Below are 18443 nucleotides of genomic sequence, written 5' to 3' on the forward strand. Positions count from 1 at the left end.
ATGATGCTTCCTGTGACACATCTCTTCCCTGAACAGAAGACTTCAGTTCTCAGGCCACCAAGCCAGTGCTTTCTACTAGCACCAATTAACCGTCTATATAATTCAAAGGATGAGGTGTCTCAGTCCCAGTGATATGTAGAACAGGACTGACTATGTAACAATCAATTTAAGATCTGCTTCACATTTATACACTTCAAAAACACTTTACTAAGTGCAAGACAGTTTTAGTTTACATTTTATTGAAGTAATTTAACAAAATGAATTCTTTACATTACATAGAATAAAGACTCAAAGTACTAATGGGCTAAAAGCCAAAGTGCATGGGAGGGAGGGGAAAAATATACAAAAAATACAGAAAAGAACAAATGAACAATCTACAGCAACAAGAGACCCCACAGGGCAACCCCAGCTTACTGAACCCTTCGTTCACTTTTTTCAGTCTATCTCCAAATCACTGTCTTCACTATAACATGCAGATGGGTTACATATGGAAGTCATCAGCAGCAGATCCTTCTCTGGGAGCAGACCACACTCCTGTAAAAAAGCCTCCAGGTCCACAGCAAAAAAATCTTCTCCAAGCTGGTCGGTGATTCGGACAAAGTTGCCAATTAGCTCCCCTCCCTTATAGATGAGCAAAGCAGGTAGAGCATTATTAGTAAAGCGAGTGCTGGCACCAATCAGGGAACTCTTTACTCGACAAAATTTGACTGTTGGGTACTCAGCAGCAAGACAGATCATGCAGCCATTCACAGATTCAGAGCCAGGGATGTCATCTTCATAGATGTGGATCATGATCAACGTGTTCTTGTGTTCTTTATCAACTGTGTCCAAAAACCCTTCCCCACTGGTGATCTCAAAAACCTGCTTAAACTGCTGCCCACTATGCAGCTGCTGCCTCATCTCCTCCATTCGCTGTTTCCTGTATTGCTGTAAAAAATCTTCATCATCTTCGCCATCATGAATCATGTTATATTCTTGTAAAGTCATCTAGAACATGCCCAAAGAAATGTTATAAATACACCAGAGAGAGAAATCTAGAACTCCATACATGTTACATGCAGTTAGTATTTAAATCAATGATGGACAGAGTTTGACCTGCATCATTCCCCATCTTTAATACCCAGGTACAGGTCATGGAGGCTAGAATTCCCACCATAAGATGCTCCATTTTGATCCATCCGGAAAGCACATCTGATAAAGATGGAGCTTCCTACATTGGGACTTCTAGCCTCCATAGGCTAGTTTAAAAGTGAGTGACTATAATGTGCTCCTATTTTATTCAAATTAGCTATGGCCACATGTTCCAAGTAAGATGCCAATACTGCTCTTAGATGGGCAGCTTGGACATTGTTGTTAATTTGAGTGGATACTGTCAGATTCCTAATTTGTTTTTTTCATCTTGTTTTTTTTTTTGTAAGTAAATAGAGTAAATCTCTATTAGAAACAACATTTATTTCCATACCAGATTTATTTCTTTGGCAAAAATAAATGTTCCCATGTTTTCTCTGGAATTGGAATTAACTTGGGTTTTATGACTATCATCTCTCAACATCTTGCTTCATTAACCATGTTAGCCATCGTGCTCTAGGTGTAGGGTTTGTTAGTTTAGGTTGTTGCAGTCAGCAGGGGAGCACAGAAAAAAAAACCCAGCGAAAACCAGTGATTATTTCAGGCAGAGAGAGAATCTCTTAGCAAATGTGAAGTTCATGTAAATTAAAAACAAACAGATACCTAAAATTCAAGCAATTTCCCCCCATTATCACTTTATGATCTTAAACTGTTGGGCATGAGTGACCAAATGTAACTAACAACTCATGAACATAATACTGGTTTATTGTCAATAGCAGCATGTATCAACTTTAGCAACCTCTTCAATTAGATTCATAGGAACTGGTAATACAAGTCAATTGACCAAAACATCCCACTTAGTTTTTAAATAATTTACCACCCCTGACATTTTCTATCGTTGATGTCTAATGCTTTCCTATCAGTTTGAAGACTAAGCTGATCTCTTAACGTTCATTTACCATACATTATAATCAATTAGGCCTCCTGGAAAGCAGACATCTTACACAACACTCATTAACTTACAAGATGAAGTTATTTTTCAGGCAGAGTTGTTGCACTGCCTTTTTTTTTTTTAACTGTTTCACAAACTTGGAAATAAATTTGATGAATGCATACAAGGAAAATACACAGTGTCTGATACAGACTCTGTCAGTGGTCTTGGGCCAGTCACTTAACACTTAAGTGTATAACATCTTCAAAGCACTGCACAAACATTAAATAATGTTGACACTACTCCTGTGAGGTAGATAATTATTGCGCTCTCTCAATTGTTCCACCTGTTAAAAGCAATAATAAATAACTGCCACGCAAGGATTCATGATTTTTTGCAAAGCAGCTGAAAAATGGAAACTGCTAAAATTTATTAGCACAGAAGTCTCTCACTGTGCTCCCAGGTTACCTTTCCATTGATTTTTTCCTGAAGTTCTTTCTGCTTCTGTTTATCCTCCTCTTCATCCATGTGAGATCTGCAGGTCATGGATAATTTTTTTATAAGTCGTTCCATCTCTCTACACTGCTCCTCTCGCTGCTCCGTCTCCAGTTGTTTGAATCTTCGCCAATCATTTATGACACCCTTTGGACCTGAAGGTAAAACATGAAGGCATTTTGCTTAGACAGAAACAATCTGTCTATTGCACTTTCCATTCAGGATCTCAGAGTCCTTTTCAAATAGCAGTTATTTGTACAAATAGGACCATGTTTTAGGCTTATTGTATATTGCTCAATCTACTATTAATAAAGCATAGGAATGGTAGCAAGTAACTCCCCATTTCTGCAGTTGACTCCTATGTCCTTGAACAAATCACTCAACCTCTCTGTGTCTGTTTTCTTATCTGTAGAATAGGAATAAAGTTTACCTATATTACTTGCCTATTAACTTCAAAAGGATGTTGTGAAAATTAATAGCTGTACAGAGTTTTGACACATTACCACCATCCAGGTTTAGAGGTATCTTCCAGCAGTTAGTATGGAAATATTTCCTTTTCATAGTGATAGAAGTGATGGGGGGGGGGGGGGGGGGGGGGGGGGGGAAGGGAGGAAATCAATTGATGGTGAAATAATCTGCAAAAGCCCCAGCACAAAAGTGTGTTCCATGATGTGCAGACAGCAGCAGTCCTCATCAATTTCACCTTACTATCATCCTGTTGCGGGGGCCTAATGAAAAGTGCTACTATTGAATGTCCTATTCAGGTATGTCCCAGTTGTTTGGGTACGGATTCCTCTCCCCCAGTACTGGACAGGCATGCCCAGGAGGATAAAATATTTTATGTCACAGTACCTGTGTTAACTGCAGTGCCATCGCTACTCAGCTCCACCTCCCCATCAACCGTCTCAGGAATGGTGCTCGCTCTGACTTTATCTTCTCTCTCACTGTCTTCATCTTCACTGCTGCTGTAGTAGTACTGGAGCTTCTCACCAAGCAGTTTATCATCTAAAGTAGTCATTGTATTCTAAAAAGAGATGGGTAGATCAACATCAATGCATCTCCCCTTATACAAGCACACACACACAATAGCAAGTATCACCTCAAATGTATAGTATTAGCCGTATACTCCTCCAGAGACAAATATGAAGGCTGTCTATTCAAATGAGAACAGTTTATAGACCATTACCAACAAGACTAGGCTACAACTGGCCAACCTCTTTGTGAATGAATTGATAGTTATCATTTCAGATGTGTTTATTTTTAAGTAAAAAACAAACAACAAAAAGCTCTTTATTACAAAGTTTCTTCTTCAAAGATAAAGTATGAGGCATTCAAAATATTTATTCACTGAGGATAGTTCTGCTGATTAACAATGGTTCAAGATCGCTACATACCCAACCCTAAAACCTGAGCCAGTTACATTTCCTTCTGGATTTTTTACATTTATTAAGTTTCAACTTTAGTATTTTATGTGCGCAATTACTCATCTTTTAGCAATGGCGAATGATCGGAACATGATCAATGAGATAAACAGTTGGATGCACTTTTGATAAGATAGCAAAGCCGCTTACGCAATTAGAAGCTTGCAGTGAAAATTCAGAAAAAAACAGGAATGTTACAATACAGTTAAAAGTTAAATTCTAACCCTCATTCCTTACCCCCACCCTCCGTTACAAAGAAAAGGAGACAGTGCGCAGGAGCCAGTTGTATCTCAAGAAATATCTTTCAGGGTTTCTTTTAGAAGCTCATCTCTCGGAGAGTATTACTAAACATGAAAAATTCTATGTAGGCTCAAAGTTGGCACCTGGTCTCTTTCCAGAATCAAACAATCTCAACAAGCCTCCCGCAAATCTCTTTTCTCAAATGTACATACTGCAAGCGTGGACAAAGAAAGATATATATTTGAACCAATGGTGTTTTGTGTACTATTAACTGTCAGTTTCACAGATCATTTCACAATAAGGATAAGCTCTGTAGCAAGAGGGGAACTCTGCTTTTGGCATTAGTCAGTGCAGTTGCAAGTCTGCAATTTTTACAAAATGTAATTATATTAGTAATTCATATAGTACCAGTGTGCAAATTATATTTGGCAAATAAGTTGTTTTTGCTAACCTGCCTACGCAGGATCGCAAGCAGTTAACATTTCACAAAGCTCATTTTCACTTTAATAAAACTCAGTTATAGCATATTACGCAAATTGATAATGCTGGCAACTCAGATACTAACAGAAGTGATACAACAAGGCTGGAAGAATTAGATTTTTACTGGTAAATATTGATTTCACTACACAGACACAAACCAGCAAAAAATATTTCCATTGATAATAATCAAAACATACAGATAGGCAAAATAAGAACAATGCTGCTTGAGGACTTATTAGTTTGATTTAAGGATATTTAATTTGTACATGAGGTTGATAATTTGTGTTTTAATGGTTATAAAGCTTTAACTTCTATCATTAAACCATTACTGTCTGACCCTCTGGTAGTTCCCATAACTGTGAAAATTTAAATAGATAAAAAGATAAAAAAATGCTTAAAAATATCATCAAAATTAAAAAAGTTAAAAATTGAATTTGCCAAGCCAATATGAACTAATCACAATTGCCCTTAAATCCATCAATTGACCTGAGTTATACCATTTCTCCATCTAAATACCTTTCTGCTGGCTAGAGATTAGCCAATGACAGCAGTAGGATGATATTCCCTGAAAAAGCTATCTGGGGTATTAGTAATTTACATACAGCCTCTCATACCAAATGTGTGTAAGAACAGACCGTGTCAAACATAAGAGACCACAAGCTGAATTACTGCCTGAGGCCATAAAGAGAGTTCAGAGCTCCACTAACAGCTTCCACAACAATTCTCCAGAGCTGATGGAATAAAAGCAAACCCTTCACTGGTGTGAACTGCGATCCTGAACAGCTTGCTATAAAACTGAGAAACCTATTCCCAATTTTTTTTTTTTGGAGGGGGGGGGGGAAGTAGTGGGGGTGTATGAGTATGTGAGATTGACTCTATATCATATGTTGATGAAGTAGACCTAAAAGTCTGTATTTCTATGACAAGGGCACAATCTATATTGTAAGGAGAAAGTAGTGTTTTTAGGTTTTCTACCCACCACTAGCATGATCTGCAAACTGCTGAAAGTAGGATTATGCAGATTAATGAGTAGATAGCCAGATGGTTCAGGCTAAAAGGTGATGAAACAGGATTACCGAGATTATTTTTCAGAGTAGAGAAAAATTACACAGAAGACATGGCCTGTATCTACCCTAGAGAAACACAGAGGTAACCAGCTAGTATTTGGGGTAAGGTACATTATCATATTTGACTAATAGCACAACATATCACACTGTCAAAAGACAGCTGTATTTTTCTAATTGTTCATCCATATATGAAACAGGGCCCATGGAAAATGGAAATCAAGGAATTAAAGAAGTTCATGCCCTTAAAACCCCCTGCCAACTTTAAATTGAGCCAGAGAGATGCTCTGTCATGCTGAATTTAGGTATTCTATTTTATTTCCATGTACTACTGTAAAGTGTTTAGAGATCCTTAGCATTATGTCTGCTCAAGAAATTAAAGTGTTCGATTACATTCAGGAGACCTGGGATTGGAGGCGATTCACTGTTCTGCAAGAGACAATTAGTTTTGCTTAAGGGCTTGGTTGTGGGAGAATTCGGATTTCTTTTTGCCTTCTCTTCTACTTGCACACAAAGCAAACTATTTTCCAATACAAAGGAAAAGTAGAGCAAAAGAAACCAGAAAAAAAAAAAAAAAAAGAAGAGTGGGTACCATGTATGCCTGGGGCCTGTATCCTGACACAAAATTCCAATTGTTTCCTGTGTATCAAATGGAACTCAAATTAACATGATTAATTTACAGATTTTCCTAGTTACAGTGCACCATCTAACAGGCAGATTTATGTACAAAACAGAGATAGTCTGCTTATTTCAAAGTAACTCAGAGGTAGTTGCACACATGATAAAGCAAGTCTGCAACTATATGTCTTCAAACTGATCACCTCAGTTCTCGCAAGCTAAATAGGGTTGGATTGGGTCAGTTCTCGGTTGCAAGACCACCACGGTACAACCCTAGTTCTGCAAAAAGTCGTTTTGGTGATTCTGTAGGTGGTTAATTTCTCTTTGGTTGATAACAAAAAGCTCAAAAGCATCTCAAGTTCCTCTCTAGTATGGTGCTTTTGTTGTGTACGGAGGGGAAAGCTTTAGAAGATCACTCCTGGGCTACCATAAGACAACATTTAATAGTTAACTTAGTGTTTGACCTTAAATATTGGAGACTATTTGTATTGTTCTATTTTTGACAAGATTCATTACAACTAATTAGCTATAATTAGTCTTGGAAGGATTAATTTTTTATCAATAAATGCTGGCAAATGTTGATTTCACTGTACAAACAAATTGAACAACATATTCCCATCAATAATAAAAATGTACAGATAGGCAAAGCAGGAAAAATACTGCTTGAAAACTTTTATTAAAGGATATTTACTTGGCATATTTTGTGTTTTAATAGTTATAATGCTTTAATTTTTTAAATCTGTGTCTAATATTAAGTAATTACTGTCTGACCCGCCCCATAACTTCCGGCAACTCTGAAAATTGAAAAAAAAAAATACCCATAATTTTCCACAAACAGTGAAAATTTAAACTGATAAAAATAAAAAAATGCTTAAAAATAAATATTGCCATCATCTATCAAAACGATTAAAAAAAAAAAAAAAAGCAAATTCTGTCAAACTTAGCTATAATGTTTCACGGGAACTAATTTGTGCTCAACTTCTATATTTGGTGTATTTACCCCAAACTGGTCTGTTGTTCCGTCTTACTTTTTTTGTTTAAAAATTAATTTCAAGACAGAATATTTTAGCACACCTAAATTTTTTTTGCCATCAGCAGGAAACCATACAATGGTTTTGACACTTTGCAGATATGAATGTAGATGAAGCCAGAGTCTCCTGGTCTGTGCTGTTCAAATGCAATGGATTTATTGTGAATTATTCAAGTGGGGAATGCAGAATTACTAAACTCAGATTAATGTTATTAAAAATGAATCTCTAATTAAACCAAGCTTCTGCCTGCACTTGTTCTGTCTCTGCTTCTGGCTGTTTGCCCCACATATGGCTTACATCTGGGCCTTAGAATGAGGGTGGTCATGTGTACAACGGAAGAACAAAGGTGGCTCTCAAGGCAGACATGGAAAGGAAACAATGTCCTACATTACTTGATTTATGAATGTTACCTGAGCAAAGGGTACAGGAAACCAGTATACACAGCCTATAACTACAAGAAAACCTGAATGGAATAAACGTACATGTAGCTGGTCACAGTAGAAGAAGTGATGGGAAAAGCATTTTTCCCCTTCTTGTTTTGTACAAACATTTAAATAAATAAACAAACAAATAAATAAATAAATAAGAGGACTGGGCTCAAACTAGAAACAAATCTGAGACTCACGGTTCGTGGCTCGTTTGCAATGCTGACCTCTGGGCCACCTCTCGGCCAATGCTGGTCACTCTCCCTAGAAATGCAGATGTACAAACACAAATGTCACAAAGGGGCCGAGAAGAGCTCTCTGTGTAACAGGTATTTCTCACCAGGTTTTACCTTCAGTCTCCAACCCCATCCGCTCTGGAAAGTGTCAGGTGCGGCTATGGAGCTGTAGGCACAGCAGCTCCAGAAAGGATCCTGGACCCCTGAGCCTCCCCCCCCCCGCAGCTATCCAGAGCCCCCCGCCCATCCACCACGCAGAGCCCCTGCCCTCCTGTACGTCCCCTCAGGCCCCTGCCCCCCAGAACACCCCCAACTCCCCCCAACTATCCAGAGCCCCCCCACGCAGAGCCCCGCCCTCCTGTGCGTCCCCGCCTCAGGCCCCTGCCCCCCAGAACACCCCCAACCCCCCCAGCTATCCAGAGCCCCCCCACGCAGAGCCCCCGCCCTCCTGTACGTCTCCGCCCCAGGCCCCTGCCCCCCAGAACACCCCCAACCCCCCCAGCTATCCAGAGCCCCCCAGCCCCGCCCTCCTGTGCGTCCCCGCCCCAGGCCCCTGCCCCCTTCACGCCCCCCCCCCCCCCCAACACGCAGAGCCCCCCAGCCCCGCCCCCGATCCTCTGTCACATCCCGGCCAGCCCCCCGCGGGCCCCCCGCGCGCGCACCCACCGCTCCGACGCTTCCCTAGTCCCGAGGACGAGCAGCGCAAAGGACGCCGGGAAAAGAGGGCGGCTCCATTCAGCGAACGCGGGGGGGAAAGTCCCTTACTGGCAATGGTACAACCCCGCGCCAATGCACCCTGAACGGACGGGAGCGCAACCACCTCCCAAGGAGGAGGGGTGTGTGTGTGTGTTCTCCTCGCTAATGGGTCCGGCCAACCTGAACTCAGCGGCACGCGGCGCTCTAGGAGCCGGGCGCTGCTCTGACCCACTGCCCCCTTCAGCCCGGAATAGAACCCAGGCGTCCTGACCCCGCCCCCCGCCCGGAAATGGCCCCAAGTGCCCCCCCCCCGGCCCGGCCCGCCCCGCCGGAACTACCGTGAGTTCGGATCCGCCGGGGGGCTGGTTTCAAACTCCTCACGCCGCTATTTCCCCTGCTGCTAGAGGCATGGACCGAGGCAGGGGCAGGGAAGAGGGGACACCAGGCAGGCTTGGTCTCACACGTTACAAACACACACGTAAGGTGGACAATCATTTTATTTTGTGCATGCAAATACATGTCAAGTACTGCAAACTTTTTCCATCAATTTTCTCTCAAAACACTGAAAACCATGATGCTCTATTCTGTGACCAGCCAAAGCTAATATCTCTTTACTTCAGTGCTACAGCAAAAAACACACAGAATTCACTCCGCTATTCAGTATTATCACAAAGCCCAGCCCACCCCATCTTTCCCCCAACCCACCCCCAATACAGACCATATGGTCCAGCTTTCCCCTTTAATCCTATTCCTATAACACAAAGGGAAACATTACAATTTGGAAATTCAAAATTGAAATAAATGGAATAGAATTTATTCCCCTATATATCCCCATTTCATTTTACAGATTTTAAATTATAGTTTTAAATAGAAGCTGAGAATGCACCATAAAAATGAGCATTAAATCCATCGTAGCGATGGTGCCTGCTTTATACATGATGGGTGTACACCATCTTTTATTTCATTTACATTTCAATCGAACAATAGATTTGCAAAGAAAATGTCTAATACAGACGTAAAAATATTCACACTAGAGCTTCACAATCGGTTGTACAATTGACAAACAGGCCTCTTTTCCCAACTTTCCAGCTAAGCAATTTTATAAAACGTAATCAATGCAACAAGAAAAAAAAATTCTTTAACTTCCAGGGAAAAGAATATGCAGTAAACTGTATAAATGCAGACAGCAGATGCTGCAAGCTAACCACAATACTTTGAGTGGCTGTACAGTGGGTATGTGCAGTACAAATAAAAGCCACATGTGTTGTATCACAACTACAGTATAATGTACTTGTTTGCCCAGCGAAGAAAATGCATGCATTTTCATGCCTTGGATTAACTGAGGCCTACACTGGATAAAATTGATGGGATATGTGCAAATGATGTTGGATTTTGACAGTTATAAATGCAGCCAGGCTCTCTTTTATTTCAAACTTTGTTAAACATGAAATGCCAAGAGCGAGCTTCGGCGACAGTCTTCCTTAAATAAAAGGTTTTTGCTTAAGTGTGGGGAATTTTGATAATTTTGCTGTCTTTATTTTACCCTTGACACTTAGGGTTAAGTTGTCAGAGCACTCCCTTGCCAGCAAAGAGGTGCATTGTGACCACTAGTACCAAGGAGTTAGCTGTGCATTTGTACTGGAAAGAACTGGTCATTTAAAGAGCACATTTATTGTTTTCTGCTTGCAGGAGAGGCCCTTGCATTAAAGGGATTTCCTAACAGAAAAGGATTAAACTATAACAAGTAATGCGCTCCATGTACTGTGGATGATTCATTAACTTCTCATTTGATTAAGGTCTAAAATTTCACATTTTCCTTCAGACACAGGTTAATAATGGTGAAAAAAAAATCTTGACAAATATGATAAAGGAGCTGCTAGCAGATATCTCTCAAATAGAGTTTATGTACAACAGCAGATACTTGACAAATTGTGCTTTAACAAAAAGAATAAATAAATAAAACCACACACTATCAAATTGTTTTGGGTTTTGACAAAAGATTTTTTTAAAACATTCTTTCCCCAGGCCTTTCTTTGTGTATGATTTTGTACCTCACTCAGCCCGGGGAACTAACACACAAGAACAGCGTTCAGCTCATCAGCATGAATTTAAACTAAAATTTCAAGCGTGTTATCAAAGCAGTAAACTTTTCAAATTATATGTCTACAACTGGTGTCCTTATGTATCACACTTTAGTATCACTCTGTACTAGTCTATCAAGAACCAATGCCAATTTGCTTTGCAAAATGAGTCTAACCTATTCTTTGAAAGGTCTACTATACATTCTACAATGCGCAATCTGTATGAACACGAACTCATTCATTTCTAGTTACAGGAATAAAATATCAGTAGAAGGGCAGTCACTCTACTATAATTTAGATCTTAAGAATGTCATGTTACTACTTTCGCACAAAGAAGTAGACAGCATGACATATCAAATTAGAGATTAATGCTAGTCCTAAAACCCATGTAGGAAATGAGACAGAACAAGGAATTAATCCAGGTTGTGAGGCAACACATTTTAACTCAGATATTGATACAACTTCTGTATACCTGACATGTGAAATCCCTGCTGTACCTCTCCTGAAAAAAATATGCTCGTCTGCACAAAGCAAAGGAACCACACACTTCTCCCTAATCTGCTATGGGCCTTTTTCTGACAGCGTAATGTATTTGGCCAAAAACCTAAATGGGATTCTATACTACTACTACTACACATGAAGATATTAGTCACACTACTTTTAAATGTCAGAAAGTTAGCCCTTCCATTGCCCAAAAAGGCACCTGATTTGCAACTAGATACACAAACACGTATTGGTTTGTATCAGGTCAAGTAATTAAACTTTGCCAAAAATGAACCAGAACTATATTCCCATCTGTAACTTCCTCTTATTAGGGCACCAGAGGGCATAGTTTCATGGCAAGATAATAATCAGTGTTAAAAACTGTAAGACAATGTTGGCACACTATTAAAAATCCCTCAATTCTTGTGTCTGTCATTCTAGATATTAAAGGTTCAACACAAATTAGCCTCAACCCAGAACTGACTCCTTTTCAGAGGAAGCATGTGGTCTTTCTAGAAAGCTACTGTATCATGGGATCTTCTGCTGCAGACAAGCATATATAAATACATTTGTTCTTAGACATGCCAGTAAAGTTGGCAGGAATATGTTAGGCTGATGTATTTTCACTGGACAAAACAGACGAACTTGTGTAAGCAGCTTATCCCAATCCCCCTCCAGCAGAGCACAACCAAGTTTTAAAATTGCAATTTTAAAATTAAAAAGTTAAGGTAAATACACAAGATCAATTTATGTAGTATATATTCACCCTCAGATCATGCTGAAGATGTTCTGTGGAGTTCTGGAGCACAGAGGGCTCTTTCCCTGAGGGCGAATAAGGACTTCTCAAACCTTTATATTTTCTCTATTTTTGTAACAAAATAGCAATTTAAAATTTAAAAATCTTTTTAAAAAAATTACATTACCTTCAACGTGGAAGATCTCACTGTTTAAATATCCATGAAATAGACATACTGGTTTGCATATCCTTTTGGAATTACATACAGCAAATAAAAGTACTTCGGAAGCATTTCAAAAGTAATATAAATTCATATTTACAGAATGGTCTTGATATAAAATATACAACAATCATATTCATGTCTAGCGTTCTATGTTAATTTGTAACATCAACAGGAAATGAGTTAAGGTGACAAGGTGGTCTAATTCTTGTTCCTAATCATTTCAGGCTGCAAAGTGAAACAAAATACCAGTCTTATTCCAGAGATGAGGTGGCACTGCCTATCAGGGAAGGTACAGTAAATAGCCAAAGAATCCAAGAAAAGGCTACTTTACTGTTACTCTACAAATATTTCTTTACAGTTTAGTATTAAATAAGTGTGTAAGATCTTCCATACTGACACCAGAATATCAAAACTAACCCTTGGATTTTCAGATATATTTACAACATAATTATTTCATGGACATGTTCATTAAGAGATATCAAACACCGATGTTTTCTCAGTCTAATCAGTAACCCTCAGGGAAATGCCAACCCCCACCCCTCAGAAACGTGCACAAAACAGTTATCAAAATCTTATCTGACACATAGCTGTGATTTTGTAAAATAACTGACAACCAGTAACATGATCCTTTTAAAGTATTTGCTAGCAGGAAAAGCCCTTACATACAGTACACCTGGTGAAAGATTAGCTTGGCTTAAAATATTCCAGTACAATTTTCAGAGTAAACAACTTCACAGAAGTTAATAAAAACATTAAAAAAAGTAAAACATGTACCAAAGAAACTGAAGAGGACAAACAATAAGATAGTAACCACCAGGAGGGAAGGTCTTGCTTTCTTTTCCAAAATGGTGACTGAATTTTTAAACTTTAAAGAAAACTATGCCCAGAGTGCTTGTGTGTGTGTACTTATCTTCAGTTGACATGTCTAATACGACTTTTCAGTCACATCTTAGCAGGGCACATATTCATACAATTTTCAGCACAACTCTATAGGTCTGATAATGCTATATTACTGTAGGTTCAGTCAATAGCTAGTGAACAAGCAAAATTAAACCTGAATAAAAAGTTATGATTAACAATATTTAACCAAGACAATGTAACGAGTGTCCAAAAAACCCACTAATTAGTTTAAATTAAAAAACAACAACAATAATCAGCAATACCATATTGTTAGTCAGTGCAAACACTACATACAGGGTTTTCACGGGAAAGCCAAGAGCACCTGATTCTTTTGCCAAGTCATCTGGATTCTATAAATGCAGGTGGAGGACTGCATTAAAAACCAAAACCAAAAAAAACCCAAAACCCCACTGTTACATTAGTGCATAATTTATCAAAATGGTTAAAAATGGATGTGCATATAACTTGGGGAAATCAATACCAAGAACATTAGCTGGAGGATTTAGGCACTTGGGTTACTTTTTGTAACTTTACTTGGACAAGTAGCCTGTATATAACTATCAACAGTACTAAAGCAGAAATGAGAAAAAAACAAACAAGAAGAAATAAAAAGCTACAGCAAAGCACTGCACCACAGTCCTGCATATAATGCAGTAGTACAAAGCTGAAGTGTGTTAACCCTGTAATAAAGTCTAAAATACAAATCCCTACCTCTCACTCTTCAAACAGGAAACAATATTCCATGCAAAGTTCCACAACTAAAGAAAAAGCAGCTGCAACAAGATGCAAGTTCCTTTCTCATGAAACAAAATCGAGACAAATAAATTAGTTTTACTTTCACTAGATGTATCGTTGTAGGATCCTGCTAGTTTAAATAACTGAGTTGTTAATCTTCCACAGAAGCCATTTTAAATAAGAATGGCTCAGTTACTGCACCGGATTGCTACAAACTCATAAAAAGCTGCTTTAAGCTTAAGTAAAAGAATGTCCAAATTCCATTAATTTGTGGAAAGTGAACGCCTTACCCTAGTAAATGTATCTTTTCAGAATGCTAATGCAAGAGGGGCTTGAAGTATCAAAGAGTCCACAGGAAATGGATGACCCCAATATTATTTTTTTTTAAAAAAAATATACATTATATAATATATATTATATATATAAAAAGCTAGTGTAAATGCTTTCACGGCGTGGTCACAAGCTGGAAAGATGAATGCCTTTCAGCTGTTAACCATTTTGCCATTCGCAATGGGCTTTAAAAAGTCGTTTTTATCCTCAGACATAATGTGAGCACTTTTCAAAATGAGGCTGCCAACATTGACTGATGTGCTGATGGGCAGGCAGCTTGCATTGCTAAAGGATCCTGTGATAGGCTGGCTGAAGCAAGAAGTTACGGGCAGGACTGCTTTCTGCTCCTCCCTGAGGGGAAAAATAAATCATACAAATATTAAACTTCAGCTTAATGCAAAATATCAAGAAATAAACTGTGCATTAAACGATGCAAATATTGAAATGAAATGGTAGTCAGTGGAAAGACAGAATATTTTACTATAGAAGAGTATGCTCACAGAGTAAATGCAGATTGCCTCGTTTTCAAAGGGATCATTACATGGTTAAAATACAGTAGCATGGGTGATTCCAGCATAGAGTATTCTGCACGTTTTTGGCACAGAAGAGGTTAGTGGAAATTAAGTTTAATGCCAACCTTGCTGAGACTAGTTTCCCTGAATTCTGGTAATTATAAAAATACTTTTGTATTTGCTGTGCAGTGTGGGAATATATAAAACATAGGTTTATATCAATTGTTACCTAATATGTACTGAAAAATAGGTAACTCAAATGCATAAAAACTGGTGCACCAATGGTACATTCAGTGAGTTTTATAATCACAAGCCAATCCTTCCTAGTTCTCAACAGTCTCTTCCCACTTCACCATGCATACACAGTGCAGATGTCTCATCCAAGTGTGAGAAGCTAAGCAGTTCCTCTTTAAATAGTCATGTTTTAACCACTCTGATGCTGCTGTTTTGTCTAACACTCACAGAATCACAAGGTCTTCACCTAAACTTTGTCTCTTCTGCTCCAAAGGTTCCTTTTGGTGTTTCTTGAGTGAATGTCCATTCTCTATAGTTGTTCCATTGAGCAGCTGATCATCCCGAGAACTGATACCTAGCTGTATGTCCAGAATCTCCTACAGGAAGAAGATAGAATTGTCCATCAATATTGTGGCTACTTGTTTTGGTAAGCCTTCCAATTTCTATTTATTTTATGTAATGATTCTGGAGGTCAAAGGCTACTCCTAGAATCTCTTCTTCTTTTGGAAAGTTCTCCACTCCCTTATCCAAGTCATTAATTAAAATACTGAATAGTACCAGACACAGGATGGACTCTGCAGGACTATATTAGATATATCCACCTCCAGTTTGACAACAAACCATTGATAACTACTCTTTGAATACAGTCTTTCAACCAGTTTTTAACCCACTTTATATTTAACAAGTGGAGCAACAAGAGAGGTATGGAAACCAGAAGAACCAGTATATATTATGCAAAGCCTTAATGACAGATATCTATTCTTTTTGAATGCATGACTGCTTTAGAGAAGGGCTGTGATGATTCCTTTTGTGTGGTATGAAACAAGATCAGAACGTTTTATGACTGCACAATGAAGGTGAAAGAAATAATGTTTAAGGAACTGAATGCAGCCTATTAATAGAAATAAAATATAAAAGACAGAGGCACTGGCAACAATAGGAATATAAAGAGCAAGGACAATTTTTTAATGAATTTAGTATTAGAAATGAGGTGATTTAAAAGTTTTGTTTAAGTTACTATATTGTAATAGACTTTGCATGTATTAAAATACTTTTGGTTTCCATTTTGTATATTGGGAAAAATTACTAATGCTATCTTGTATTTAACAAAAAGAAAAAAAGTTTAAAAAACGTTTGCAATTAGAGCAACATTGACAACCTCAGATGACTGGGACTAGCACAAAAGCAGCCCAAATTCTATACTAAAATGGTGCCAAAGAAGATTCAGAGCTCAATATAAAACCTACCTTTTTATTTTAAAAGGTTTTCCACTATAAACATGAATAATTATTGATTTTACAAAAAAGTTTCTAGAAACAGCTCAACAACTAATCAAAGAATTTCTTAACCTCTTCAAACATGCAGTTCTTGTACATACCTCTATTTGTTCACCCTGCCCATCAGGTTCATCAGTATCAAGGGCGGAAAGCTCTAATTCAATGTCCCGATCTGGCTTTGTGTCTGCACAGTCTTCAATATAGTCAGCCTGGAAATACAAGAGACTTTTCACTTTCTGTATATAATCTTCAAGGATTCAAGTGAAAATGGAAAATAATATAATCCACATTCCTGAGATAAGAGGGGCTAGAGGGGGGAGTAAGAAATGGACAGCTACTTGGATACCAATGGTGTCTTTGGGTACAGAAAAGATTAGACACTTCCTGCTTACTTGCAGAGTAGTGTAAAGTATGTGGGTGTTGGAAGGGAATGTTTTTTCAGAGCACACTAACAGAGGTTTTAGCTTTATATCATCTACAACTGGAGCAGAGTACAGGGATCGCTTTCTTGACATAATGTAAATAGCTGGTGGGAGAACTGATGGATGTGGACTCTTTCCAGCTTCCATGTTTAAGTATACTTCCAATTAACTGTATAATGTGTATCTACCCCTGCCCAGCAATCCACAAGGGTGTAATAAAACAGAACTTATTTCTGTGGAGTCCCTCCATGATCAAGCCATCTCCTGACTGAGAAGCAATACAGCAAATGCATCTGCTCACTCTCAGACACTGAACCACGTGTAGCAGCAGTAACTAACCCAAAAGAGCAGGTTATAAGTATTTTAAAATGTCACACTTCCAAATATATACCCCAAAACCTCAGTGATCTGATACATCCCAATCATCTTTTTCTTTACCTCACCATTCCTCAAATCAATTTCCTTGCTTAAAAGATTTAAGGTAAGGCGACTGCCTTCATCTAGGGAATTCCACTTCTGTTGCATGGCTAGTGCATTAGCCTCTCTCTGAAGTAACAATGAATTACTTTTGGCCTGTGGGGAGGGGGGAAAAAACATAAAAGTTACTCAACTACATTTAAACTTTGTATTGTTAGACTGCAAAACAAACCTCCCCACACAAAGAACAGCTCTCTCTAAACAGGCAATTATGTATTCTCCCAGAATACACTGCATACAAATATACATCGGGGAAAAACGTCTTCCCCGATCCCAGGGCTGGATCCTGCAAATACCAATACTTAACAGACATGGCACTTTCTACCATGAGCAACCCTATTACAGACGCTCCCCTGGTTGCGCAAACCCGACTTAAGGAAATCTGGGCTTACGGAAAAAGTTCCGTAAGCACTTTTTTTCTTGGCGCGTAATTGGAGGAGATACATTCTTGACTTACGTAAAACTTGACTTATGCAAGGCGTTCTGGAACGGAACGCTTGCGTAAGACGGGGGAGCTTCTGTAAAATAAATGGGACTGCTCAGGTTAATAAGCACCATACCTGGGGTTAAGTGTTAATAGGACTAGGCTCTAGCTTTCTCATTCCTATCAGAAACTTTGGTAATTGTACAATTAAATTCTGCAAAGCATTTTGAGATAGTTTATATGAAAAACACTATATTATATAAAGTTGTAATCACGGTACATCATCTTACTTGTTGTAGTTCAATGCTCAGTAGATCTCCAGTACTAGAATGCTTTCTGTGAGCAGATAAATCAGTAACTATGAATCTTTCCCTTTAAAGAGAAAAGCAGCTGTTACTGTCATACACAGTGATAAAAGAATGAATCATTTTCTCGATGACCCCTCAAGCTTTGCAATTTAGCTCTAAACAGCTTAGGCATCTGGATAAAAGTTGTGTGCATGAAATAATACTTAGCACTTTACAAACATTACCTAATTAGTCCTCACAACATCCCTGTGAGGTGGGCAAGTACCTTCATTTTACATACAGGGAAACCAGGGTGGATAAAAATAAATGATTTAAAAACAAAAATCAGATTTTTTAAATTTAAATTGGATTTTTTTGATAAAATGTTTTTTGAGGAAAAGATAGTTTTAATTAAGATACATTATAGCTCAAAGATACCTCATTATGGAATAGGGATTACAAATTCTAATTCTATAGTATGAGACAATATATTCATGTAATGTTTAAGAAAAGGTTTTGTAAATGAGTTCCAATAGTTCATGGATTAGGGACCCAATCTTATGGGGTTCCAGGGGCTTCTGTATAGATTATTTAGGTTAATCTTTCTATCTATGCAA

At 38.4% G+C, this 18443-nt stretch overlaps 2 protein-coding genes across 8 annotated transcripts in view; both read right to left on the reverse strand.

The window, feature by feature from the left end:
• Positions 1–222: 222 nt before the first annotated feature.
• On the reverse strand, positions 223–8934 carry PDCL (phosducin like). Of its 3 annotated transcripts, none has more exons than XM_065572574.1 (5): positions 8676–8934; positions 7974–8037; positions 3347–3518; positions 2468–2649; positions 223–987 (listed from the first exon to the last, which is right to left on the reverse strand). In XM_065572574.1, exons 3-5 carry the CDS (start codon positions 3510–3512, stop codon positions 436–438), a joined length of 900 nt encoding a protein of 299 aa, XP_065428646.1. In that variant the 5' UTR covers positions 3513–3518; positions 7974–8037; positions 8676–8934; the 3' UTR covers positions 223–435. The 3 variants fall into 3 exon arrangements, with proteins under 3 accessions (XP_065428646.1, XP_008167662.1, XP_065428647.1); XM_008169440.4 differs by lacking the exon at positions 8676–8934 and adding an exon at positions 8124–8415; XM_065572575.1 differs by lacking the exons at positions 7974–8037; positions 8676–8934 and adding an exon at positions 4153–4507.
• Positions 8935–9184: 250 nt separating this feature from the next.
• RC3H2 (ring finger and CCCH-type domains 2) overlaps positions 9185–18443 on the reverse strand; it is a 43607-nt gene continuing 34348 nt past the window's right edge. For 4 of the 5 annotated variants that reach the window (XM_065572568.1, XM_065572569.1, XM_065572567.1 and 1 more), the window contains 5 exons: positions 17830–17911; positions 17077–17211; positions 16318–16425; positions 15168–15316; positions 9185–14544 (listed from right to left, as the gene is read on the reverse strand). In XM_065572568.1, the coding sequence (XP_065428640.1) occupies positions 14346–14544; positions 15168–15316; positions 16318–16425; positions 17077–17211; positions 17830–17911 (673 nt within the window). In that variant the 3' untranslated portion in view covers positions 9185–14345. The remainder of the gene's footprint in view (positions 14545–15167; positions 15317–16317; positions 16426–17076; positions 17212–17829; positions 17912–18443) is intronic. The other variant, XM_065572570.1, reaches the window with a different exon arrangement.

The sequence above is a fragment of the Chrysemys picta genome, chromosome 18 (assembly GCF_011386835.1).
Source record: "Chrysemys picta bellii isolate R12L10 chromosome 18, ASM1138683v2, whole genome shotgun sequence".
In the NCBI taxonomy this organism is placed as follows: Eukaryota; Metazoa; Chordata; order Testudines; family Emydidae; genus Chrysemys; species Chrysemys picta.